The 26,911-nt window shown below is 44.7% G+C and overlaps 1 protein-coding gene across 6 annotated transcripts in view; it reads left to right on the top strand.

Moving 5' to 3' along the window:
• The window catches only part of LOC138568528 (V-set and immunoglobulin domain-containing protein 1-like), a 109,321-nt gene that overhangs the window by 55,475 nt on the left and 26,935 nt on the right, over window positions 1-26,911 (top strand). For 5 of the 6 annotated variants that reach the window (XM_069646441.1, XM_069646445.1, XM_069646440.1 and 2 more), the window contains 2 exons: window positions 917-1,228; window positions 1,805-1,906. In XM_069646441.1, coding sequence (XP_069502542.1) covers window positions 917-1,228; window positions 1,805-1,906 — 414 coding nt within the window. The remainder of the gene's footprint in view (window positions 1-916; window positions 1,229-1,804; window positions 1,907-26,911) is intronic. The other variant, XM_069646444.1, reaches the window with a different exon arrangement.

Raw genomic sequence — 26,911 nt, 5'->3', positions numbered from 1 at the left:
GGCTGCCAATCATTTTGGCAAACTTGAAAGGTAAGGTAGTGCCAACCTATTGGTGGAAGAGTGGCCTTCAGGTGGCAAGGTCCTCGGACCACAGAAGATATATCCAAGAGTATTCACAGAGGAGCCAGCAGCTTTTATGGCAGTTACGCTGATTCCGTCACTGGGAAAGGGTGGTTCTGATAGACTGGGAAAGGGCAGGTGAGCTTCTTTGTTTCACCCATGAAAGTGACCTGCAGATCAGTCACCTTAACCTAGTGATAAAAGGATTGAAGGATTGAAGGATCACTTGTTTAAGAAAGGCCTGTCAAATGTGGAGTACAGAATGGATTCACATCTACGATGGGTTGATTATATTGGACTGGCAAGTTCTGTTCTGGGAAATCGGCTCAGTATACCCGCACCCGGGTGCCTAGTGGACACTACTGCAGCCTTAGTGATGCAGAGTATCAACCACCCACTACTCAGCGGCCCACTCACTGACCAAAGGCCTGCTTTTTTCTCTAAGTGATGGCAATATCACGGGCACTTCAGTACACTTTTCAGGTGCTCCCCTCATTCTGATTCACCCCATTTCATAGAAGGGAGAAGACTCTCAAGGAAGTTTTCCAGAGAAAAAAGAATGCTGATGAATGGAACAGTCCCCATTTAACCGTAATAAAGAAAATAGACTAATAATGTATCTATGCCTGGGGCACACATCTGTCTTCAGTGAGATGTTGCTATGTTGGCATCACCATGATGTCATTGGAAATCCCTTGACTTGCCTACAGAGGAGTGTCATGATGTTTTGTGAGATAATTGCTTTGGTTAGTGATGTTAGTGACTGCCATCAGTGAAACACTAGGTGATAATACTCCACCAGTGATTTGATGAGGACCCGTGTACACCTCTCTTTTGTCTCTGCTGCTCCATTCAGATTCTCCCGACTGCGGAACTAGGAAGCCCAGGGTCATCAAATCTGGGGATTCACTACAGCTCTCCTGCATCTCCAGACCCAGATGCCTGTCGCCCCCCAATAGAGGCTTTATCTGGCGTTTCATGGCTGCCGACTCGGAGATGGAGGTGGAGCTTCCGAGTGAGAGAAGTGATGATGTTGAGGTCAAAAGGATCACGGCCTACACCAACGGCACTCTTAGTCTGCAAGGGGCTTCAACCAGCGAGTCAGGGACTTACTGCTGCTACCTGAAGGGCACAGAGAAGTGTCAAAAAATCCAGATCCAAGTCTTGGGTGAGCCTTGTGACAGCCATTGACAAGCCTCTATTTACCATCTAATCTTGCTTCTGATCATATTTCCTCACGCTTTCCGCTGGGAGGCCTTTCCTGGCACCCTGCCACCCAGACTGCTACTTAACTCTTCCCTTGCCCTGCCTCGCGCAATCCTGGGGGGGTTCTTTGTCTGGTGAAAGGAGGCGTCCTGCTGTGCATGGTTTACACCCTAAGCAAATATGGAAGCCTCCATCATGTCCTTCTTCTCTTTCCTGTACTTAAAGCGCACCTGCTCAGTCGGTGTTGGGAATCCTAGCTTTTTCTTTACATTCTTGTGTTGGTGTAGTCTGATGTATTTACCTTCAACTCTAGACCTTTGGTCAACCATCTGCTCTCAGCACAGTTTTGGGTTAATGGTAAAGCAAGAGCGCTGGGAGTCACTCTGATCGGCAAGCAGGGCACTTGCCTGAGTAGTGGACATGTATATGCCGGCTAGAGAGTGGTGTGGCAGAAGTGGACTCTTGTCACAATTATGACTTCATCTTCTATTCATATCATTATTTTGACTGTCTCTTTTTTCCCCATTCTCTCCCTCAGACATGGTGAAAACAGGAGAGACCGAACCGTGCTTAGTATCGAAATATTTCTTCTTCCTTTTAGCCCTTGTACCAGTGGTCTTTGTGGTTGCAATTGTTCTGTGTGAGTATAGCTTATTTTTACACTTTGCTGGTGAAGTTAGCATTTACTAAAGGGATTGGGATGAAAAAAGATACTGACCTGTAGTTGAGGTTTTCCTGCGTTGGTTTGTTTCATAAATTCAAATGCTGAAATTCAGATCTTTTTTTTAAATTCGTGAATTGTCTATAAAAAAACCTTTACAAAATAAAAGACAAAATCAACAAAAACTCAAATAATACATGTTATATCGATATATAACTCAAATTGCATATTACAGAGGAAGAAGAAACAGGACCAATAACTACACTTTAAAAGAAACATCCTAATAATATTTTAGCAATTTATATTGAACAATATAAACTTTTAAGAACAATCAATTAAAGCTTTTTTAAGATCGATTTTTGTATACTGGGATTTGCCATGACTTTACGAATCTAGCAACAGCTACCGCATCGGCTAATGAAGTTGGGTTAAGAAATCTTTTCCACAGTTCAGATAGGTCAATGTTTTTGTTGGCACCCACAATTCTATTGAAATAGGAAGACCTTTCAAAGTGTAAACTAGGACAATCCATAAACAAGTGGTTAAAATTCTCTACAATATCGATGCCATTACAGTGCCTACAAGTAGAATCAGAGGGGTCGATAGCCCCCCTCCTAATGAGAATCTCCATAGTGTGGAGTAAGTTCCTACGTAGGTGGAGTATCATCGAGCAATACTGTTTATCTGGAAAAAATCAAGAGGAAAGGGGCAACAGAACCTCTATGTTTATATTCATGTGACAAATGAAACACTTGTGTATGAGCGTAATACAAATAAAATATCATATATCATAATGTTGTAAAGGCGAAAAGCCATGTAATGCATCAATTGTTTCAATCTAGTCCTGATCATATAGTGCAGTTTTAACCTTAGCCAACGTAAGTCCTAATTTAGAGAGTATTAATTCGCAGTGAGAGTTCAAATTTCCCTAAATAACCACCCAGGCATGGCTCAGTAAGGCGTTGACAGGTAACTTTGTCTTCTGAATATAGGGAACCTAAATCTGGTGTGAGGATTTTGTTTTGTGGTATAGGAGTAAGATCTGCCACTGGACATAACTCCTGAGTGAAACAAGGCCTAATTCAAATCTTATAGCCACTATTGGGACAGCATTAGGAACTCGCAAGATCTTTCTCCATATTTTTCCTTCTATAATGTCTAAACAAAGTTGAGGTTTCATGGGCCATAGTTCCATCTCGTAGGTCAACTTGGGAATTGCCTTCCCTCAATAGAATTTTAGGGTGGCTTTGATGGAATAGGTTCCATATTTTCTGTCTCTGGAAGACAGTTGGTTGGTTATGGCTTTAGCCTTACAAATTACCGAGGCCTGCTTGGCTGCGAATTTAGGCCTAGACGTTAAATGAAAAACCTAAATATGTCAGGCTCCAGATCACTTCCAGTTCCTTTGACAACAACAGCCATTTGCCCGAGTTATGTTTTCTTGCCCTGGACAGTACCATACTTTTTGCTTTTTGGGGTTTGGTCACAAGGGCATTCTCCTTTGCCTACCTGAAAAAATGCTATTAGTAGCCTATGGACCCCGATCCTTGCCTGATGCAAGAGCAAAAAATCGTCCGCATAGGCCATCCACAAAGTTTTTAGGGTGCCAAATTTGAGAAGAATGAGTGTGGCTGAAACATATAGGTTAACAAGATGAGCGGCCAACACACACCCCTGTCTAAGGCCTTGAGTTGTTGCGATTCTATGTGAGAGGTGTCCAGATTGATTTAGGCGAATGCAGATTGCAGTGCTAGAATATAAGCATATGATCAAGCACAAAAGACCTTCAGGAACCCCCCATTTAGTTAACTTAGAATAAAGCTGATTGTGGTCTACTTTAACAAAGGATGCAGACAAGTCTATTGACGAGACATAGATACTGTTAGTGTGGGCACTCCAAGCTGATTCTTGCAGTTCCTGCAGAACCACTCCACTTATATTTGTGGAGTAACGGCAGCGAAAACCAGTTTGGAAGCAATTTAGTCTGCCAGTCTTCTTCCCTCTTTTTTCGAGGTGTGACAGAAGAACTCCTGCAAAGATCTTGCTTTCGACGTCTACTAAAGTAATGGGTCTATAATTCATCAGGTCTGAACGCTCGCCTCTCTTGTAGATGGGAACGATATGTGATAGGCCCCAGTAATCAGGACCCAGTGCTGTGTCAGTGGCATTAGCAAAAAGAATGGATAGAATAGAGGACCAAACGTATGGGACTTTTTTCAATACATTTATGGAAAGACCCTTGGGGCCAGGTGCACCTGAGGATTTAGCCTTTTTAATTCATGTCCAGATCTTCTCAGGGTCTGGTTTTGGAAGGGACAAGGGAAAGGCCAATGCACTCTGGATCTCATAAAGGTATGTGGTCGCAGAGATATTAGATGCGTATAAAGACTTAAAATGAGAAACCCAAGTAGGTTTAGGGACTGCATTGGCTTGGTAACAAAGTTGTGGATTGGTCGCTGCGTTGACAGTTTCCCAAAAGAAACAAGCGTCTTTCCCCTTTAGTATTGTTAACATTCTTTCAGCATCTTTCTGTGTTAATTCAGCTTTGATCTGTTTGCAGAAGATGCTATATTTTTGCTTTAGACTTCTGAGCTTGCAGATCTTGGAGTTTGAGTTGCACTGGGAAATCTTAACTGACCTGATCGTCCTTCTAAATTCTCGTTTTTGTATATGAAGCCGTGCATTATACTCATGTAAGTGATCACAAGGCTTACTATTGGCCTTTCTGGGCCTATCAGATAAGTTTATGGTCAACAAACGCAGAACTGTGTTCGCCAAGTTCTCAACCCCAAAGCATGTAAGTTTTGTTTCGTATGAGGTTTTTGAAAGCAGGACATTTAGTTTGTTGTTTCATTTGTATGAGTTGTTAAAAGTCCAATGCAACATGTTGCCTCTGTTGTTCACACTGAGGTTGGTAGGGCCATATATCACTTCAGAATTAATCTTTAGCATGTTATGGTCACTCCAATTAGTTTCAGAAACCATAAAGGCAGAGCAAGCATTCAATGAAAGGCTATCAACAAAGATGTAATTAAGGGTCGAATGGCTAGTTCCCCTGTGCCATGCAAGAACTTTTAGGCCAGTCTCTAGGTCAGTCCCATTGACCATGAACAAATCTGAACTACTCATGGTAAGGGCCAATTCAAGGCCTGCCAAAGTTTTGGACATTTCAGGGGACAACTGGCAGAGATTCTGTTAAGGTCATCATCAGGTACAGTACAAGAGCAGTCCGCATTTAAATCTCCGGCCAGTAAAATGGAGCCACACTTGTGTAACCTCACCTATCGTGTAACACAGGCATGCATGGACTTTACGAAATCCTCGAGAACAGCTATCCCTTTATGCCAATATATATTCACAGGGAGTATAGGGGCATGCAATTTGCCAGAGTGCATCTCAATAGCCAGAACACCAAAAGGGGTTTATGCAATCTTTGTGGCTGTCAGGGCATGCTCGTTTTGAATTGCTATAATTAACCCACCAGAGGGTCTGCCTGTTTCCCCTGCAGTCGCTGCTTGATGGAAAAGATCATAGCCGTACAGGCAAGGGCATTTGATTACCCAAGTTTCCTGAAAGAACAAGACAGTGTTAGCCCTCAGTTGTGACCAAGCCTCACCATTATCATTCAGATGTACAAATCCACAGGTATTTCGGCTGACAAGTTGAAGGGAAAGACTAACAACATTATCTACTTCTGGCATTGCATCAACTGCTATTTAAGTCCCACCGGACCACTAGCAAATCAAGATGAGCGTAGTTTCGCCAGGACCAACCTCATTCTTCACTAATATGCCACCGTTAATGGCAAAGTCGGCATTAACTAAATTTGATTGCAGAACAGGGTAGCAAGGTTCCTTTTGTAGCATGTTTGGCTCATTGCCTTACTGTACATTAAAGCCGAGGACCTCAAGTTTAGCTTTTTCGGCTAGAGCAAGATCCATTACTAGATGTGAGGAAAAGTGAATTACACACTTATTTGCTTGAAGGCGGTTGGGAAAGTGGATTCTCTCAATGTCAAATGAAGAAATTGGTTGAAGTGTCGGAATTTCGGCAAAGATTGTTAAGACATTTGTGAATGTCAGCATGTGCCACACTTAGAATTGCGGACATTAGCCTGCGCCGTATCCAGATAGGATTGTGAATGTTAGAATCTGCCACACTTAGATGGAACTCTAATATTAGCATGTGCCACACTTAGACAGAACTATGCAGGCCAGCATGTTAAATATCATACAACTCACTAACAACATAAGCTCAAACTCTCTGCATACTTATATCACTGAAAAACTCACACAACCATCTCTCGCACAGCAAGCTGCACACACTTCACCACACCGCAACACGTAAGCTGCACCAACAGCACACGTGGACTGACACCGATCCAATACTTGCACCAAATCTCAGCACCCGGTGTCCACCGAGTTGAAGCTACCAACAGTATACCACCCTTCTCACTATGCTACTCCCTCTTCCCCTTACTAACCCTTCCCACCTTCTCATTTACAGATCCACCAGAGCGCCTGGGCACCAATTCCCATGGTGACGCTGCGCTACATAAGTACCTTTAACATAACATAACATTTGATTGATTTAAGCAGACTTCCATAGAACCAGGTAGATGGCAAGTCATACATATCTTTTTGGGGACCCTTTTGTCTTGTTGGAATGAAGACTGCGTTGCTCGCTGTGTCACGAACGTATCGCTATTTGAAACTCTTCAGTTTCCCCCCCCTCCTCCTCCTACCCATCCTCCCTCTTCCTCCTAGCTCTACTCCACTTCTCTCCCCCTTCCCTTCTGTCTAATTGCTCTACATACTGTTTTGTTGCTCTGATTCAAAATTGTAATTTGCTTCTACTGTTACTGCCATTTTGTTATTGTTAAATGTATCCTGTTGTTAAAATGTGCAGCGCTTTGGTGTAAAGCACTGTATAAACGTAATAAATACAAATAAGTCGTTGTATTGGGATGGAAGCGAAACAGGATGCGAACTAGACTCATTTTCCGAGGTTAGCTCATCAGAGTAGTTGATGGCATTTAAATCAGTGCCTTTGGCACCTCGAAGAACACCTTTAGACAGAGCTACGTGCCTACAAGGTGCTATTTAACCATAAATTGCCTCATGCTGGGGGTTTGCAACAGATATCGTTAGCCCGGCAGGGATTATGGAATCAGGGCCAGTTTTCTGACATAAATTCTCCTTTGTCGGGAGGGATGGAGGCCAAGAAAAGTCTGAGTGAGGCCAATAGAGCTTACCCAAAAGAGACCGCATATCAACATTGGTATTAGATGGAGGGGATAGCTGGGTCACTCCTGGGTGGCCTGTGTAGACTGTTCACATGAAACAGAATTACGTTCTCATCAGCATTAGCAAAATGGAGAGCCCTGTTTACCGAGGTTGGAGAGATAGGCCTGGCAGATGCAGTAGAAAGAGGATTATCCTTTTTGCAAGATGGCAAATGAGGCAGTAATTTCTCTTCTATGTTCCGGTTTTCTTTTCCTGGGTACGAGCAATGCAGACTAGAGGTTGGCCAGAGGCTCTGTTCAGGCATAGGATCCGACTGAACGCCAACTGAAACTACAATACAAGGAATCCTGCAGCCTAATTCTTTGACAGCGGTTAATTGTAAGGCATCCATCTGTGGCTGGTCGATTTTGGTAGGGTTTGCAAAGCATCGCTGGGGTTCTTGCATGGCTGCACTGTCGATCGTGTAGTATCTCTGTACGCAAATCGGGTGTTTTCAACGATGACCTTGTGGTCGACTTGATGATCTTTTACGCTCTTTTTCTCGAGGAAAGCCTTGACTGTTGAAAGAAATTTCATAGATTTCCTGCACAGAATTATTTTCCTCAGTGGGGGTTTCGTAGGCTTTAAAGTCTTTTTCAGTGGACGAGGCCAAAGTCCCTGCAGAGGTGGTCTCCCGTTGGTAGCAGGTTGGTTCTCAGATTCATCACAGAGGGATCTCTTAGCAGAGTTTTGCTGCAATTTAGCAGGGCCCAGGCGTTTGGCACTCATGTTGTGGCTGGTTGCATTGACCAAGACAACTGAGTCGTCAAGAATAATTAGGTGCGGGCCATCCTCCTGCTTTTCTGTGAATCTGACAGGTGAGAGCAACGGGAGGGAACATATCTCTCCGATGAGGTCTAACGTAGGTGTGATCACATTAAGGTTGTTTGTGAGGTCTTTTACTTCATCGTGGATGTTATCATAGAGCGTGATGAAGGAGCTAAGAAGCATATTCAAAGCAGAAATCGTTTATGAAGTCAAGCGGATCCTGTCATCCAGATCCAAAAGCTTGTGATGTAAGCCAACTCTATCTTTATGTAAAGCGCTGGAGTCAGGCTGTACGGCAGCTTGGATACCTTCATTTTCTTCAAGTAAGTTGGTGAGCACGGTTGGAGAGTCCAGCGAGGAGGCGTCCAATGACTGTTGCATTGAATGGCTCGCCATTGGTGGAAAATTGTCCAAAGACAATAAGACACCAGGTAAATCGATGACCATGGATTCAGTACTATTGATCATGCTGAGGTAATTCTCATGCGAATGATCAGGCCCACAACTGTCCTTTATCTTTCAAAAGATTTACCTTCTGTGCTTGATATCGATTTCTTGAAAAAGTGGGCAATTGGGTCTGAGTCACCGGGGGACATTTTGAATCTTTTATAGAATGCACAATGGGCGCCAGAGGACTCAGAGGTTTTCTTTGGGGGATCATTTTCAGGGCTGGTGACATAACATTGTGGCCAAAGTTATTTAAGAGTTCCGCAACAATCACATCTTCTTGGTAAGAAACACAATTAGAATCCGCTTTTGGGAAGACTTGGAGTGCGGTCTGGCCTCTGTTTATATAAGCATGTTTAGTCAATAGCGCCAGTTTAGACTTTCTTGTTCAGGTCTGAATTGCACCTTGGCTGATTAGCCCAGTTCGACCCATCGTAGCAAATCAAAGGAATGTAAAAATGTCTTTACCTGGAGGCACGGTCCTGGATAGTGTTAGGGAGAATTCTCAAGAATGTGCTAATTTCCCTTACCTTTTGAGACTCCCAGCAACTTTGCTGGATTTCTAGGTTTTTAATTTTTACCTGGAAAGAGTATGAGCGTTTTTTCCCACTCTTTCGCATTAGCAAAAAGAATGGATAGAATAGAGGACCAAACGTATGAGACTTTTTTCAATACATTTATGGAAAGACCCTTGGGGCCAGGTGCACCTGAGGATTTAGCCTTTTTAATTCATGTCCAGATCTTCTCAGGGTCTGGTTTTGGAAGGGACAAGGGAAAGGCCAATGCACTCTGGATCTCATAAAGGTATGTGGTCGCAGAGATATTAGATGCGTATAAAGACTTAAAATGAGAAACCCAAGTAGGTTTAGGGACTGCATTGGCTTGGTAACAAAGTTGTGGATTGGTCGCTGCGTTGACAGTTTCCCAAAAGAAACAAGCGTCTTTCCCCTTTAGTATTGTTAACATTCTTTCAGCATCTTTCTGTGTTAATTCAGCTTTGATCTGTTTGCAGAAGATGCTATATTTTTGCTTTAGACTTCTGAGCTTGCAGATCTTGGAGTTTGAGTTGCACTGGGAAATCTTAACTGACCTGATCGTCCTTCTAAATTCTCGTTTTTGTATATGAAGCCGTGCATTATACTCATGTAAGTGATCACAAGGCTTACTATTGGCCTTTCTGGGCCTATCAGATAAGTTTATGGTCAACAAACGCAGAACTGTGTTCGCCAAGTTCTCAACCCCAAAGCATGTAAGTTTTGTTTCGTATGAGGTTTTTGAAAGCAGGACATTTAGTTTGTTGTTTCATTTGTATGAGTTGTTAAAAGTCCAATGCAACATGTTGCCTCTGTTGTTCACACTGAGGTTGGTAGGGCCATATATCACTTCAAAATTAATCTTTAGCATGTTATGGTCACTCCAATTAGTTTCAGAAACCATAAAGGCAGAGCAAGCATTCAATGAAAGGCTATCAACAAAGATGTAATTAAGGGTCGAATGGCTAGTTCCCCTGTGCCATGCAAGAACTTTTAGGCCAGTCTCTAGGTCAGTCCCATTGACCATGAACAAATCTGAACTACTCATGGTAAGGGCCAATTCAAGGCCTGCCAAAGTTTTGGACATTTCAGGGGACAACTGGCAGAGATTCTGTTAAGGTCATCATCAGGTACAGTACAAGAGCAGTCCGCATTTAAATCTCCGGCCAGTAAAATGGAGCCACACTTGTGTAACCTCACCTATCGTGTAACACAGGCATGCAGGGACTTTACGAAATCCTCGAGAACAGCTATCCCTTTATGCCAATATATATTCACAGGGAGTATAGGGGCATGCAATTTGCCAGAGTGCATCTCAATAGCCAGAACACCAAAAGGGGTTTATGCAATCTTTGTGGCTGTCAGGGCATGCTCGTTTTGAATTGCTATAATTAACCCACCAGAGGGTCTGCCTGTTTCCCCTGCAGTCGCTGCTTGATGGAAAAGATCATAGCCGTACAGGCAAGGGCATTTGATTACCCAAGTTTCCTGAAAGAACAAGACAGTGTTAGCCCTCAGTTGTGACCAAGCCTCACCATTATCATTCAGATGTACAAATCCACAGGTATTTCGGCTGACAAGTTGAAGGGAAAGACTAACAACATTATCTACTTCTGGCATTGCATCAACTGCTATTTAAGTCCCACCGGACCACTAGCAAATCAAGATGAGCGTAGTTTCGCCAGGACCAACCTCATTCTTCACTAATATGCCACCGTTAATGGCAAAGTCGGCATTAACTAAATTTGATTGCAGAACAGGGTAGCAAGGTTCCTTTTGTAGCATGTTTGGCTCATTGCCTTACTGTACATTAAAGCCGAGGACCTCAAGTTTAGCTTTTTCGGCTAGAGCAAGATCCATTACTAGATGTGAGGAAAAGTGAATTACACACTTTGCTTGAAGGCGGTTGGGAAAGTGGATTCTCTCAATGTCAAATGAAGAAATTGGTTGAAGTGTCGGAATTACGGCAAAGATTGTTAAGACATTTGTGAATGTCAGCATGTGCCACACTTAGAATTGCGGACATTAGCCTGCGCCGTATCTAGATAGGATTGTGAATGTTAGAATCTGCCACACTTAGATGGAACTCTAATATTAGCATGTGCCACACTTAGACAGAACTATGCAGGCCAGCATGTTAAATATCATACAACTCACTAACAACATAAGCTCAAACTCTCTGCATACTTATATCACTGAAAAACTCACACAACCATCTCTCGCACAGCAAGCTGCACACACTTCACCACACCGCAACACGTAAGCTGCACCAACAGCACACGTGGACTGACACCGATCCAATACTTGCACCAAATCTCAGCACCCGGTGTCCACCGAGTTGAAGCTACCAACAGTATACCACCCTTCTCACTATGCTACTCCCTCTTCCCCTTACTAACCCTTCCCACCTTCTCATTTACAGATCCACCAGAGCGCCTGGGGACCAATTCCCATGGTGACGCTGCGCTACATAAGTACCTTTAACATAACATAACATTTGATTGATTTAAGCAGACTTCCATAGAACCAGGTAGATGGCAAGTCATACATATCTTTTTGGGGACCCTTTTGTCTTGTTGGAATGAAGACTGCGTTGCTCGCTGTGTCACGAACGTATCGCTATTTGAAACTCTTCAGTTTCCCCCCCCTCCTCCTCCTACCCATCCTCCCTCTTCCTCCTAGCTCTACTCCACTTCTCTCCAACTTCCCTTCTGTCTAATTGCTCTACATACTGTTTTGTTGCTCTGATTCAAAATTGTAATTTGCTTCTACTGTTACTGCCATTTTGTTATTGTTAAATGTATCCTGTTGTTAAAATGTGCAGCGCTTTGGTGTAAAGCACTATATAAACGTAATAAATACAAATAAGTCGTTGTATTGGGATGGAAGCGAAACAGGATGCGAACTAGACTCATTTTCCGAGGTTAGCTCATCAGAGTAGTTGATGGCATTTAAATCAGTGCCTTTGGCACCTCGAAGAACACCTTTAGACAGAGCTACGTGCCTACAAGGTGCTATTTAACCATAAATTGCCTCATGCTGGGGGTTTGCAACAGATATCGTTAGCCCGGCAGGGATTTTGGAATCAGGGCCAGTTTTCTGACATAAATTCTCCTTTGTCGGGAGGGATGGAGGCCAAGAAAAGTCTGAGTGAGGCCAATAGAGCTTACCCAAAAGAGACCGCATATCAACATTGGTATTAGATGGAGGGGATAGCTGGGTCACTCCTGGGTGGCCTGTGTAGACTGTTCACATGAAACAGAATTACGTTCTCATCAGCATTAGCAAAATGGAGAGCCCTGTTTACCGAGGTTGGAGAGATAGGCCTGGCAGATGCAGTAGAAAGAGGATTATCCTTTTTGCAAGATGGCAAATGAGGCAGTAATTTCTCTTCTATGTTCCGGTTTTCTTTTCCTGGGTACGAGCAATGCAGACTAGAGGTTGGCCAGAGGCTCTGTTCAGGCATAGGATCCGACTGAACGCCAACTGAAACTACAATACAAGGAATCCTGCAGCCTAATTCTTTGACAGCGGTTAATTGTAAGGCATCCATCTGTGGCTGGTCGATTTTGGTAGGGTTTGCAAAGCATCGCTGGGGTTCTTGCATGGCTGCACTGTCGATCGTGTAGTATCTCTGTACGCAAATCGGGTGTTTTCAACGATGACCTTGTGGTCGACTTGATGATCTTTTACGCTCTTTTTCTCGAGGAAAGCCTTGACTGTTGAAAGAAATTTCATAGATTTCCTGCACAGAATTATTTTCCTCAGTGGGGGTTTCGTAGGCTTTAAAGTCTTTTTCAGTGGACGAGGCCAAAGTCCCTTCAGAGGTGGTCTCCCGTTGGTAGCAGGTTGGTTCTCAGATTCATCACAGAGGGATCTCTTAGCAGAGTTTTGCTGCAATTTAGCAGGGCCCAGGCGTTTGGCACTCATGTTGTGGCTGGTTGCATTGACCAAGACAACTGAGTCGTCAAGAATAATTAGGTGCGGGCCATCCTCCTGCTTTTCTGTGAATCTGACAGGTGAGAGCAACGGGAGGGAACATATCTCTCCGATGAGGTCTAACTTAGGTGTGATCACATTAAGGTTGTTTGTGAGGTCTTTTACTTCATCGTGGATGTTATCATAGAGCGTGATGAAGGAGCTAAGAAGCATATTCAAAGCAGAAATCGTTTATGAAGTCAAGCGGATCCTGTCATCCAGATCCAAAAGCTTGTGATGTAAGCCAACTCTATCTTTATGTAAAGCGCTGGAGTCAGGCTGTACGGCAGCTTGGATACCTTCATTTTCTTCAAGTAAGTTGGTGAGCACGGTTGGAGAGTCCAGCGAGGAGGCGTCCAATGACTGTTGCATTGAATGGCTCGCCATTGGTGGAAAATTGTCCAAAGACAATAAGACACCAGGTAAATCGATGACCATGGATTCAGTACTATTGATCATGCTGAGGTAATTCTCATGCGAATGATCAGGCCCACAACTGTCCTTTATCTTTCAAAAGATTTACCTTCTGTGCTTGATATCGATTTCTTGAAAAAGTGGGCAATTGGGTCTGAGTCACCGGGGGACATTTTGAATCTTTTATAGAATGCACAATGGGCGCCAGAGGACTCAGAGGTTTTCTTTGGGGGATCATTTTCAGGGCTGGTGACATAACATTGTGGCCAAGGTTATTTAAGAGTTCCGCAACAATCACATCTTCTTGGTAAGAAACACAATTAGAATCCGCTTTTGGGAAGACTTGGAGTGCGGTCTGGCCTCTGTTTATATAAGCATGTTTAGTCAATAGCGCCAGTTTAGACTTTCTTGTTCAGGTCTGAATTGCACCTTGGCTGATTAGCCCAGTTCGACCCATCGTAGCAAATCAAAGGAATGTAAAAATGTCTTTACCTGGAGGCACGGTCCTGGATAGTGTTAGGGAGAATTCTCAAGAATGTGCTAATTTCCCTTACCTTTTGAGACTCCCAGCAACTTTGCTGGATTTCTAGGTTTTTAATTTTTACCTGGAAAGAGTATGAGCGTTTTTTCCCACTCTTTCGTGTATTTTGATGTGAGTTTTACTTTTCTGTTCTTTGAATATGGAGTTCTAAAACAATTCCATAGGCATCATCTTTTTCTTGTGTGTCACACAGCACCTTCAGTGCAGTGGCACAGGGGTGTCTTTCAGACTCCCAAAGGTTTAAATACCTTCTCTGGGACTGACTACTGTCTCCCAGAGCATGTAAAGTTAAACTGACTTTACTAGTCTTTCTAAATGTACAGACCCAGCCCACACTATCTTCCTGTAGAGTGCTGGAGGGGTTGCCTAGCATCCCCTGAGTCTAAACACTTGTGTAACAGTGAAATGTTAGTCTTTTCTACTTGAAATGTGTGGTGGCAGTGGTTTTTAACAAACTACCATGATTTTTCCCGAATGCAAACACCGGTAGCTAAACATCGGGCCAGCCATGTTTTCCAATATGGCGCCCAAGACCTATCTAGCAAGACTCCGAGCAACTTTTTTCACTGTTTCTTTTAGAAAAGGTCCTTCTTGTGTTTAACTCTGCACGCCAAACCAGGTTTGGTCCCTTTGTTCGTTGGCCTTTGGCAGGCTTCAGTGCTGAAGACCTCCTCTGGCGCCTGAGTGTCTGTGCTTAGTCTCCTAGGAGACCTGAATGCACTCTGGTGTGATTGGCCGGATGACTGTCCGGCAAGAAGAGCCACCCTGCTGTGTGAGTGACTGGAGGGAAACTGTTTAAAAGCAGACCTCTGGGACTTGGAAAGCAGAGTCGACCACTGGAACGAAAGAACCGAAGACGAGCTGAAGGAAGACAACTGCTGCAACTCCTGGTCCACCGGTAAAGCCCTGCTGCAGGTCCGAATTGCCTGAAACTCCATCGACAGATAAGCCCTTCAAGGTTAACTTCTTCCCTTAAGTTTGGTGGGAAAACCAACTTGCAAGTCACCTGACACCGTCCCTATAACGGTCGAATTTTCTTCAGAGTGCTATTGAAAACCGGATAGCCAGTGGGAAGGATACCAGTTTGTGGTCTTTAAGGCACTCACACCTTAAACTGACGTTTTGCCAAGCTTGTGGCCTTTTCCCTGGGCAGTGCAGGAACCCCCCGAATGTCCTCCTTCTTGTCCCCACGACTGAAGCTCAGGAACAGTGAGATCTGCAGGAACCGCCAGGCACAACTGCCTCAGGTACAGCTCTTTTTCATTTAAAAGGTACTGTGCAAGTGCGGTCCAGAACTCTGTTCAGCCGTGGTGAAAGTTTGTGAAACTTTCCCGACTTTGAAGGCTGGTCCTTCCTTAAACCAACATCTAACTTTTTGTCTGACCAACTACTTCTATAAAAATTGTGGCAAAGACTAAACAGTTTACTGCCAGAACTGTGCTCTCCTATCCAAGACTCTGAACCATTGGCTTTGGCCCAGGCCTATTGAATTGAATTGCTGGTGGTAGTGAACTGAATCTATTTGCCCTACCTCTGAAAGTATTTGTGCTGTTGATTCTTATAACCTTGTCTTTTTACCCCTTTCTAAAGTAACTGAAGTGCCATTTTGCTCCCACTTCAGGGGAGCTGAACATGTTCAGAAACTGATTGGTTGTGTATTGTAGTATATTAGATTGTGATATTGAGCTGCTCTTGCTAGTGGAATATTTTCCAACTGACTGTGTAAATAAATGTATATTCTTTTACCAAAGCTACAAATTCCCAAAAACTAGCTTCCTATCCTCTTTGCTAAGAGTGAGTATTCACAGATTCAAACGCATTATGTCATGTTCATCCCCTACTCAAAAAGGAGCGAATACCATGTGATTTATCAAAAATATACATATTTTAATTTTATCAAAAAACATTGCACTTAACAATCTTATTCTAAAAAAATGTTTGAACAAAGACACCATCTAGAATTCATTCTTATGCTTGTATGTGTGTTCTCTACCTGGAACAACAATTCATATACCAGACCCCTTCTATACCACACTGCAGGGTATATATCCTAACCCTCAGTGGTGTGATTAATGCCCCTCCTGATTTCTACGGACAATGAGGCTGTGCCAACACTATAACCATGTGTTTCTAGAACCAGCATAAATCTCAATTTCAACACAAACATATACATTAATCCATCCCTAGTATACATTCTGCTGGTTCTGTCTTCAGGGCACTTAAATCTTTCTTGTATTCTTCCAGTTGTCACGCATAACGTTACGTGCTACCAGCCATAGTTCCAATATCTCTAAAAAATACAAAATAAAACATAAACAGTCTAAAACACATGGTTGTGTAATTTAAAACATAACATTTCAGAACCGCCAACCAGGCAACCACGGGATGTGAACACGCCAGTGGCAGCCGGGACCACCAACATGGTGATCCCGATCTTCAATTTGAGCAACCACATTCTTATCACGGCTGGGAGTGGAATGGCCCTCTTGAGCACCATAAGCATACATGCTACCTCTTTTTCAGAGGGAAACTCCGATGTTTTAAGAAATATAATCATATCATGCTCTCCCTTGGGGGGGATCGGGCGTGGCTCTCCCCGGGAAGGCCCCAAGGCAGGATTCCATACATTGCCTTCTGGCAGTTTCCGAATGTTATTGCACTTTTAGTTTCGGATTCCCAATACGACTATCTCCTATTTAAACTGCTTGCTTTATTTAAATGTTTTCAGATGTTTTATTACACAAAACGAAGCCATATTTAAATGCTGCACAGAATTGGTCACAGAGGACCAGTCCCATACTGTGCAGAGGTGTGGGAAGTTGTGGGCCGGAGCACCTGAGGGGGTGCAGCATGCCAGCCACTGCTAAGCTCTCGACACAGACAACCCGGAGCACGCACAGCACCCACATCAACACAGTAGCTCAACTGTCTTTCATTGTTCCACTCTTTCCATTAATCTAACATGGCTTCCACCTTCCATATCCTCCGAAGCAGCTGTGGACCCTTTAAATGGCAGCGGTGCGGGTTACTTATCTATAGCAGAAAAAAAACTATCATAAAACAGGGTGACCAGATAAAAGAAAAATTTTTTAAAAATGCTTCGGGCGATAGACATAGAAGCAGGACTACAGTTCTAGTGGACATGAACACATGAGGTACTAAAACATAAACAGGACTCCTATAGAACTGTTGTCCTACTTCTATGTCAGTGGCCTGTTGGGGGCGGGGGGTCTTTACAGGCACACAACTTTCAGTGGAGGAGAGAGACCAGGGAAGGGAAGGGGGAAGAAATGGGGGTGTGAAAAGCATTCACGTGATGAGGGAGAGCTGCACCGGGCCCAATTTCAGGAATTCTCAAACGGTTCTCTGACCGTACCCACCCATCCCTCCAAACCTGGGATGGGGTTTTGCATGGCCATGAGCTTGACAATCTGGTTAGTCTGGACATCATTGAGAAAGTTGAAGGCCGAAGCCCGTGGATGTTTCCCATTGTCATTGCCAGGAAGCCAAAGCAGCCGGACTCGGTGAGGATATGCGTTGACATGCGGCTCCCCAACAAAGCCATCAAGAGAGAGCAGCATTTGACGCCCACTATCGATGATATCATCACAGAGCTGCAAGGTGCCCGTTTCTTTTCAAAGTTGGACCTAAGAGCCAGTTACCACCAGGTGGTGCTGCACACTGACTCCCGGTACATCACTACATTCACCACCCATCGTGGGTTGTACCGCTATAAGAGACTGAGTTTCCGGGTTTCCTCCGCAGTTGAGGTGTTTCAAAACACCATCCGTGGGGCCCTTGACCTGGATGGCGTCTTCAACATAAGTGATGACATTTTACTCTTTGCCAAGTTGGAAACGGAGCACCTGCATAAGTTGGCCAAGACGTTCGAGCGGCTCCAGTTGATTGGCCTGACCTTGCACTGCGACAAGTAAAAGTTCCTTAAAACAACCATCAAATTCGTTGGGGTTGTGTTTAAGGAGGCGGGCGTGTCACCTGGCCCCCGCAATGTTAAATACATTCTGGAGGCACGACCACCAGAGAATGTGTCTGAGGTGCACAGTTTTCTCGGCATGGTCATCGACTGTGGCCGATTCATTAAGAACTTGGCCTCTCGGTTAGATCCCTTGCGAGCCCTCACAAAGAAGGGCGTCACTTGGCAGTGGGGGCAACTGGAGCAGGCGGCATTTGAAGACATCAAAAGTGCCCTAACAGCTGAAGATACCATGGCTTTCTTCGACCCAGCCCTGCAGTCGGAAATTGTGGTGGACGCTAGCCTGTTTGGCCTGTGGGCGGTGCTAAGCCAAGTGGACGCCAATCTAAGTGTCCGGCTGGTGGTGTACGCCAGCAAGGCCCTCTCGGAGACTGAACAACGATACTCCCAGATCGAGCTGGAGGCCCTGGCGGTCCTGTGGGGCTGTCGGCATTTCAGGCTATACATCCTGGGGTGGCCAATAACTGTGGTCACTGACCATAAGCCCTGCAGCCCATCTTGGCAGGCTCGTCCTCAAAGCCCCCTGCTAGATTGAGCGGTGGATGTTACCATTACTGGAGTATGGGGTCTTGCTTGTATACCGGCCTGGGAGCAACAATGCGGCCGATTATCTATCCCGCCATCCAAGAGGGGCCCCGGAAGATCGGGCCCACAACTGTGCAGAGCAGGGGTATGCGCACGTTCAACTGGTGGTGGAGGCGGCGACTCCCAACTCAGTGCCGTTGGACGATCTAGAGCTGTTGCTGACCCGAGATGAATGCTTCCTCATTCTGAAGTCGGCGATTCAACAACGATCATGGAAGGCTGTGCTGGACAGTCTTGCACTGCGGACGCAGGAGGCCAAAGTCACTCTGGAACAGCTGTGGAAGGTGAGAGATGTCAGAGCTGACATTCTCTGAGGCTGGCCTTCTACTGAGGGGTGACCGGATCGTTGTCCCGCAGGCGAAAACACAGCAGGTCATCGAGCTGACCCACCAAGGACACCAGGGCGCGCCCAACACAAAGGCCCAGCTGCGCCAGAAGGTCTGGTTTCCGAAGTTGGAGAGGCGAGTGGAAGAGTTTGTCATGCCATGTATTTGTTGTCAGGAGGCGTTAGCAGCCCAAAAGGAGCCTGTAATCGAAACCATGCCGCGTGGCACTCGACCATGGGAGGTGGTCCATCCGCACTTTGGCTCCACTACCCGAGAAGAGTTTGTCACGCCATGTGTTTGGTGTCAGAGTGCGTCACCAGCCCAAAAGGAGTATGTCATAGAAACCATGCCGCGTGGCACTAGACCATGGGGAGTAGTCCATGCAGACTTTGGCTCCACTACCCAAGAAGAGTTTGTCACGCCATGTGTTTGGTGTCAGGCGGCGCCACCAGCCCAAAAGGAGCCTGTCATAGAAACCATGCTGCATGGCACTAGACCATGGGAGGTGGTCCATGTGGCTCCACTACCCGAGGCACGCATTTCCTGGTCATGGACGAGTGGTCCAGGTACCCTGATGTGGAGTTCATCGAGTCGGTGGCCTTTGAAAATGTGGTGGTGGCGGTAGAGAAGATCTTTGCCACTCATGGACTCCCCAGGGTACTGTGCACAGACAACGGAGCACCCTTCCAAGGTGAGAGCTTTGCCAAGCTGATGGAGGACTATGGAATCCACCACAGGAAGGTCACTCCGTTATGGCCCAGGGCGAACGGTGAGGCGGAGAGAATGATGAGGACCCTCAAAAAGGTGTTCCTGTTCCACATCACACAGGGATAAGGACTGTGTTTGGAGAGGGTGTTATATCAGTTTCTGTGAGAATATCGGGCCACCCTGCGCACATCTACGGGGTTGGCACCGGTGGAAGCTCTATTCATACGGTGCCCGAGATGGGAGAGAAGTAGCCTGCTGTGATCGATGAGCAGCAAGTGGAAAGGGACAGGAGGCAACGGACTGAACAGAAGAACCTTCGTAGGGGGCTCAGGCCTCAGCAGTTTGCTCCCGGGGATGAGGTGCTAGTAAGGAACAGGCACCCGCATTGGAAGCTGTCATTAACATATGAGCCGGGACCGATGGATGTGGTGGCTGTGAAGGGGTCAATGGTGACGGATGGAACTGCGTCTGTCACAAGCTATGCCAACTTCTTTAAGAGACTGGGGGAACCTCGGGCGGAGTTGACCCAAAGCTGGGACATGATGGAGGTTCCAGATGAGGGTATGGGTGTAGCCCCTCCCCCCAGCTCTCCGGCCAGAGAGATTACTGCTGAGGGAGTCCCTATCTGGGAGGTTGGCAGGAGGAACCCCCCCGAGGGCAGGGCAAGGGAAACCTATTCACCTCAGTGACTATGTACTGGAGTCTTGATTCAGGAGCAACATCCTGGGATGCTACAGTTGGTGTTGGGGTCCGGAGGTTTTCATTAAAGGGGTCTTTTGTGGGTTTTGGTTTGCAATGAGTTGTGTGTGTTAAGTAAAGTAATGTTACGATGTTTGTTGTTGTCCTCAAGACAAAGGAGGTGTGTGGTGCTACCCCTTTAAAGGTTCAGCACGCGGCGGACTGATGTTGCACTCCTCTGCGTGCCTATAAATAAACAGGGCGTTCCCAGCCGCGCTGAGCGACTGGGGTGCCCCAACTGCACACATCGGTCTCCTAGTGAGTCTGTGGTGGGAGGGGGCTTGCGGCAACCTGAATGGCTGCGACTGACCTGTAAAAAACACCAACAAAACTAAACTGTGTAAATTCCCAACATTCTTGTTTGCCGCATGGTTAAAAGCCTTACCGTGGTGTTGCAGCTCACACAATTGGGCTAATTTGATTTTTTTTTACTGAACAATAAATACACATTTAAATGAATATCGTGAGAACATTTGAATTATGACAACTATATTTGCCAGAATACAGTCCAAACATGTGAATCACTTTAAATGAAGTCTGAGGAGCGCAAAGGAGAAATGAGGATGCCCTGAAATGAACACAGTAGTGTCCCTTTTAGGACATCCTCCTGTCTCCAGTCAGTCATCTTCTTAATGAGTTTTCATTCTTATTCCTAACACCTCGTTCCTCTTCACTCATTGGCAATAGCAATGAAAACAGGTTATCGAGGAGGACCACGGAAGTCAGTATCCTCTCACTTCTCAGTAATCCTCAATTACCCTTTTCTGAGCTATGGACTGAGGCCACGCCCCTTAATCATCATTTCTGGCAAGAGGTACTGTGGCTGAGTATGTGGGATTTCTTTCCCTCGCTGCCCGGGGCCTATGAGACCCTAAAGCACCCACCCCTGGGTCCTCCATGGACTTATGTAAAACATCCAGGATTCCAATATCTTTCTGTTTCCCTTAAACTTGAACACATCATTGTGCTGGCCTGCACCAGAAAGTGCTTCAGTGTGCTTCCCTTAAACTTGAACACATCATTGTGCTGGCCTGCACCAGAAAGTGCTTCAGTGTGCTTCCCTTAAACTTGAACACATCATTGTGCTGGCCTGCACCAGAAAGTGCTTCAGTGTGCTTCCCTTAACCTTGAACACATCATTGTGCTGGCCTGCACCAGAAAGTGCTTTAGTGTGCTAACGGGTGACCTCTTTCTTCTTCTTCTTGTATCCTCACCCATCATGGCTGCACCGCTTTTTTTAATGGCACTCATTCGCCTGAGTGCTAGCACCTAATCAGAGCAGATTTTTCAGATTCCATGGCATATAGGACAGGGCATACATGGCATAACGTGTGTGCAGTGCCCACTCAGTAGTATCACCAGTAGCATGGGCAGGATTTGGCAAAAGGGGCAAGTCACATCCTCATGACCCCAAGGCCGAACACGCATTATGGGCAAAGATCAGCTGTGTTCTGACCTTTTGCAGACGGCTGATGGGGCATATTTGCTGGTTTGAGGTGCCCAAAAAAAGTGTTAAGCCTTTTTGTGGGCCTGCAAATATAAGGCACGTTCTACAGAAACACTGCATGCCTGCTTGGAAAAAAAATGGCTATGATCCTGTGACCATATCACACAGTCTCTTCTGGTGGCTGTGTTTAAGTCGTGAAAGTAGAACACCTATTGACAGGATCTCAAGTTGTACTATGCCAGCCGTGACGTAACCCAGTTGTCATGGCATTTATGGCCACTCGTTGCAATCTGGTACTGTAGTTGTGCGTCTATAAACTGTACAGGAATGCACCAGTACACGTGTTTACGCAGCCAGAACGTACAACACATGAATTGAGCGCTCTGTTTCAGCATATTTCTATGACACGTGAGCGTGGGTAAACGTGTTGGTTGGAAAAATGTAGTAGTGGGTTGTCTGCATTACTAGTTTTGGAATGTACACACATCAATTTTTTTGTATGTGAATGACTGTTGTAATCTAGCATAGAAAACATGTACCTGTGTAATTAGGCATATATGTATTTAAGCATAGGATTTACCTAGCAGAAACGTACCTAGCAGGCACTGGAGCAAACAAAGAGAGCCCGACTGAGCGAGTCAGATAAGGGAGGACGCAAACAAAGAGAGCATGACTGAGCGAATCAGATGAGGGAGGACACAAACAAAGAGAGCCCGACTGAGCGAGTCCAATGAGGGAGGACGCAAACAAAGAGAGCACGACTGAGCGAGTCAGATGAGGTCGGACGCAAACAAAGAGAGCACGACTGAGCGAGTCAGCTGAGGGAGGACGCAAACAAAGAGAGCCCGACTGAGCGAGTCAGATAAGGGAGGGCGTAAACAAAGAGAGCACGACTGAGCGAGTCAGATGAGGGAGGACGCAAACAAAGAGAGCCCGACTGAGCGAGTCCTGATGAAGGCCCCATATACTAAAAATAAGTGATCTCTTGGATGTGCGAATCGCCTCAAGAAGGGCTGAATCACGTTGTGTCAACAAGATTTCATAGATAACGTCCCATAGCGGGCAATAGAGTCATTTCGTGCACAACCCGCAGGCTAATGCGTTGGACGAACCTCTTGTGTATAATCATTCTCACCTATTTGTATTCAAAATTGGAACACAGGAGTACTGAACACTGAATTTCCCTAGAAGCATGCCTTGTCAGACCTACTATGTAAAAACATCTAAACATGTTCTACTGATGATAAGAGCACATCTTTACTAACCCCACACTATTTTAAGTGTCTTTATGTTTTAATGTACCATCTACCTGTTTTTTGAGTTACATTTCTGAGAAATTGAGAAACTATTAAGTATGTTATATCAGAAGGTTGTACGTTGCACAGTGCAGAATTGATTCAAGGTTTTGCAGTGTTTTTTGAGAAGTCTCACTAGACCTGCACAGAAGAAGGAGGGGTAACTGTACACTGGACATTTTTTTTTGTCTAAGTACAAATACATGCAGATCTTAAGACATCTTTGTGGAACCTGTATGCATGTGTTTGAAATACTGCCAGGATGCTTTCTGCCTTTCATCCTTGTACAGTTGATAAAATGAGTACCATACGGTTGGGTAATAGTAACTCAGTTATTTACACTGCACAGAAGCTAGCCTATGAAAGCTCAATCTTCCACCTGCTCAAAGGGGCACAAAAAGTATATCTCCCTTAGTTTATGGGGATCCCTGCTCTAGGCCCAACATGTAGTGCATTTCTATCTACAGCACTGAGTCTTTGTAACATGCGTCTTAAATGCTAGTGGTGGCTGAATAATCTTGTGGTGCATAAAGATTCATAGGTGGTGCAGGCCCCAAGGTCTCAAATCTTCCCCTTAGCCTTAGCATATAATTGCATAAGCTTTCACAGCCTCTTTTGCCATCACGGATAAGGTGGACTTAGCAGGGCATCAAGGATAAGGTGGACTTAGCAGGACACAAACTCCATTTATGCCCTATCATCATGTTCGCTCCGCGTGACACCTCTTGTCCGAAAATCAACAGTGATATATCAAGGGCAAGGAACGGACGTGCTTCCACCTCACCTAAACTGAATAATACTGCCATTTAGGTGCTGCTGAATGCGCTGAAACGCTGCAAGCATCTTTTATTGACTTCCTGGGCGGACCTACAACTCCTCAGCCCTGGGTCCTAATGCCCCTCTGCTCCTCCACTGAGGCGTAATCAGGATTGCATAATAAGCAGGGCATGGAGCTAATAATGTGGTAGAGCACAGCCTAAGGGGAGCCCACAGAAGTAAGGGGGCTTGTTCTGCTACTGGCCTAATACGCAGGAGCGTAGCGAGGTAGCGCAAACCAAACAAGAGGGGTTCGGAGTGGTCCTCCCCCAGAGAAAATGTTTTAAATAATGGGTATACAATGGTGCATGTCACAGTACACTATCTGTGATAAATTATGTAAAAAGCTGCACAGTTTACAATCGGTTTTGTAGGTTAAGACATGAAAAAAGTCTATTTTTTTTTTTATTATTGAATATAGTTGAATGAACAACTTTTTCAATCTTTAAACAAATTCATTTACAATTACATACAAAATTCAACGTTAACATTAAAAGAGAAACAACAAAACATTTGGATTAAAAAATGAAGTACAGTAATTAGTCCAAATAGGTAAAACATAGTATCTAAAACAATTCGGACTTAATATTAAAATTTGAAACAATATAAAATCAATTCAAAAGTGGACAGAGCTTTAAAAGCAATTCAAAAGGGAGAATCTTTGAAAAATAGAAGAAAAGAAAAGGGCCTAAACCAATAACGCACTTAAATAAATCAATATGTTCTTTGATTGGAGACATCAAACATATCATAATATTCCACAGATTAATTTTAACATTTGTATATATGTAGGTTTCATTATCATTTAACATAAAATTCTTTTATCAGTTTCTAATGGGCCCTTTACAGATTTAGTTGCCTAAACCTTACATGCAGTTGTCATATTTATAGCTCTAAATCTTGATCGACACGCCCTTGAGTTTCGACATAATGGCCTCCAAAAAATTATGGGTGGCAATGCGAAGGCTCATTGAATTGGTAGACAAAAGTAGCGACCAACAAGTTTCAGGGCTTAGTTCACCAAGATAGGATAGATGAGGTTCAAAACATTTTGTTCTTAGATTAGGTAATGCTGGACAAGCAGATACAACATGCTGGAGTGTTTCTTTAACTCCCTCAACCTCACAAAAGGTACAACAGTTTTTATTAGCCGGTAACAACTTTCTTCTAACCAAAACATCTCTAGTTGGAAAGAGATTAAATCGCAGCCGTAAGATAGTTGACCTTAACTGCAGAGAGGGAGCTTCGTTAGATATGGGGCCAGCGTTCCTCGAGTTTTGTGTTCATAGGCTAGCATTTTGAAGTCTTTATATGATAAACACCCCATTCTTGTATCAATCCAGTCAGATCTGTACAATTTTTCTTTTGCCTTTTTTGGTTGACCAATAAGCATTTCTAGGGACAAATCAATTCTTACCAAGATGTTGAAAATCTGAGCCATCCATGTTTTTACAAAGTGATGGTCCGAGGTTAACATATAATGGGCCTCATTACGACCCTGGCGGTAAGGGGTTAACGCCAGCGTTAGCTGCGCCGACCCCTTACCGCCAACTACGAGGTCCCTTAGCGCCATGGCGCTTTTAACACCTGCTTTTAGCAGGTGTTAAAATCCATGGCGCTAAGGGACCATGGAGTTAATTACGCCACCGTAATTTACGGTGGCGTAATTAACGCCTTCCCCACTCCCATTATGCCCTATGGGGCAAAAATGGGAATGGGGAAGGGTAAATGGGGATTGGGGACTTACCGCCCCGCCGACCTCGGAATGGGGCGGTAAGTCCGCCAACCACCATGGCGTAAACGTAGTTTACGCCATGGTGGTAAAGTCACGGCCCAGGCGGTAACTTACCGCCTGGGTCGTAATGAGGCCCAATGAGATAGAGATGCCGATATAGTGTTGGAATTATCACAGATGAGACATTTCCGAAACAAGGCACATAATTTCCAATGGTATTCAGCACTCAATGATGTCAAACCTAATTCAAATCTTAACCAAGGACCTGGAACACAATTAGGAAGTTGTAATACAGCTCGCCAGTATTTTGCCTCTAATTTATGCAAGCTTTCTGAACAAACGATTTTTTTAGTTTCAAGGCCATATAATATAGTTGGGACTACTTTCTGTTTCCAATATGTTATGGCCGGGCTAATTGTAAATTTTCCAAATTTGTGCAGAATAATTTTAGTTTGTGAGATAGCAGACTTGACCTTATGGTCCAAAAGTCTATTAGATGCCAAGTCACCAGCAATTCACAGGAGCATTTTCCAACGCATTTTCATAATGCCTTGGCCACTATATGCCAGTACTCTGCAAGTGTAAAACAACATTTGCATACTGATTGTGCCCACACATGTCCATTCTGGTGCACCTGTATAAGCCAGTATTCCCAAAGAAGAAAATACTCAAGTTTGCTTTGCCCATAATGCCAGTAATGGTACTATAACAAAATATTTTCATCCTGGTTCTGCCAATATAGACCAGTAACCCCATGTAAGAACATACTCCTGTTGGCTTTGCCTAAATGCCAGGTATAAAAAGCAATGTCACAGTACGCAAACATGTCCTTGCTGGCTGCACCAATACCCCCTCATAAATGAACACTCATCATGTATTTTCCCCCTAGCGCCAGTAAAAACTGTCATTCCACAGTAAGAAAACATTGCCTTACGGCCTGAAGAAATGACCTCCCCCATGTAGAAACACTTACCATGTTACCTTTGACATTAACAAGAGTAGAAAAAATGCCCTCCCCCATGATGGCTATGCCCTAAATGCGAATTCACAATTCCATGCCACAGTAGTACCGAGCCAGTCCCATTGTAATACCCTCCCCCGCACCAAACCCTCCTCACGTAATGCCACTCAAGTTGGCTTTGCTTTGTCAAAGGGAAAGCACAGCCAGGCTCCCTAAAATCTTGCTTTGTGTCAGAGCATTACAATAGCGCTATTAGTGGTTGATGGCAATGGCACCCAGTGCCTGGCGAAGGACTATTGCCCTTAAGAGGTGCAAATGATGGGCGATAATAAATGGGAGAGCAGCAAAACACTGGATGCTGTGTGGAGTAATCATTCACGCAGATGACTTCTGATTGCATCACATTTTATTTC

The sequence above is a fragment of the Ambystoma mexicanum genome, chromosome 1p, assembly GCF_040938575.1.
Source record: "Ambystoma mexicanum isolate Mex_15411 chromosome 1p, UKY_AmexF1_1, whole genome shotgun sequence".
Lineage (NCBI taxonomy): Eukaryota > Metazoa > Chordata > Amphibia > Caudata > Ambystomatidae > Ambystoma > Ambystoma mexicanum.
This window is presented reverse-complemented; position numbering and strand designations above follow the sequence as displayed.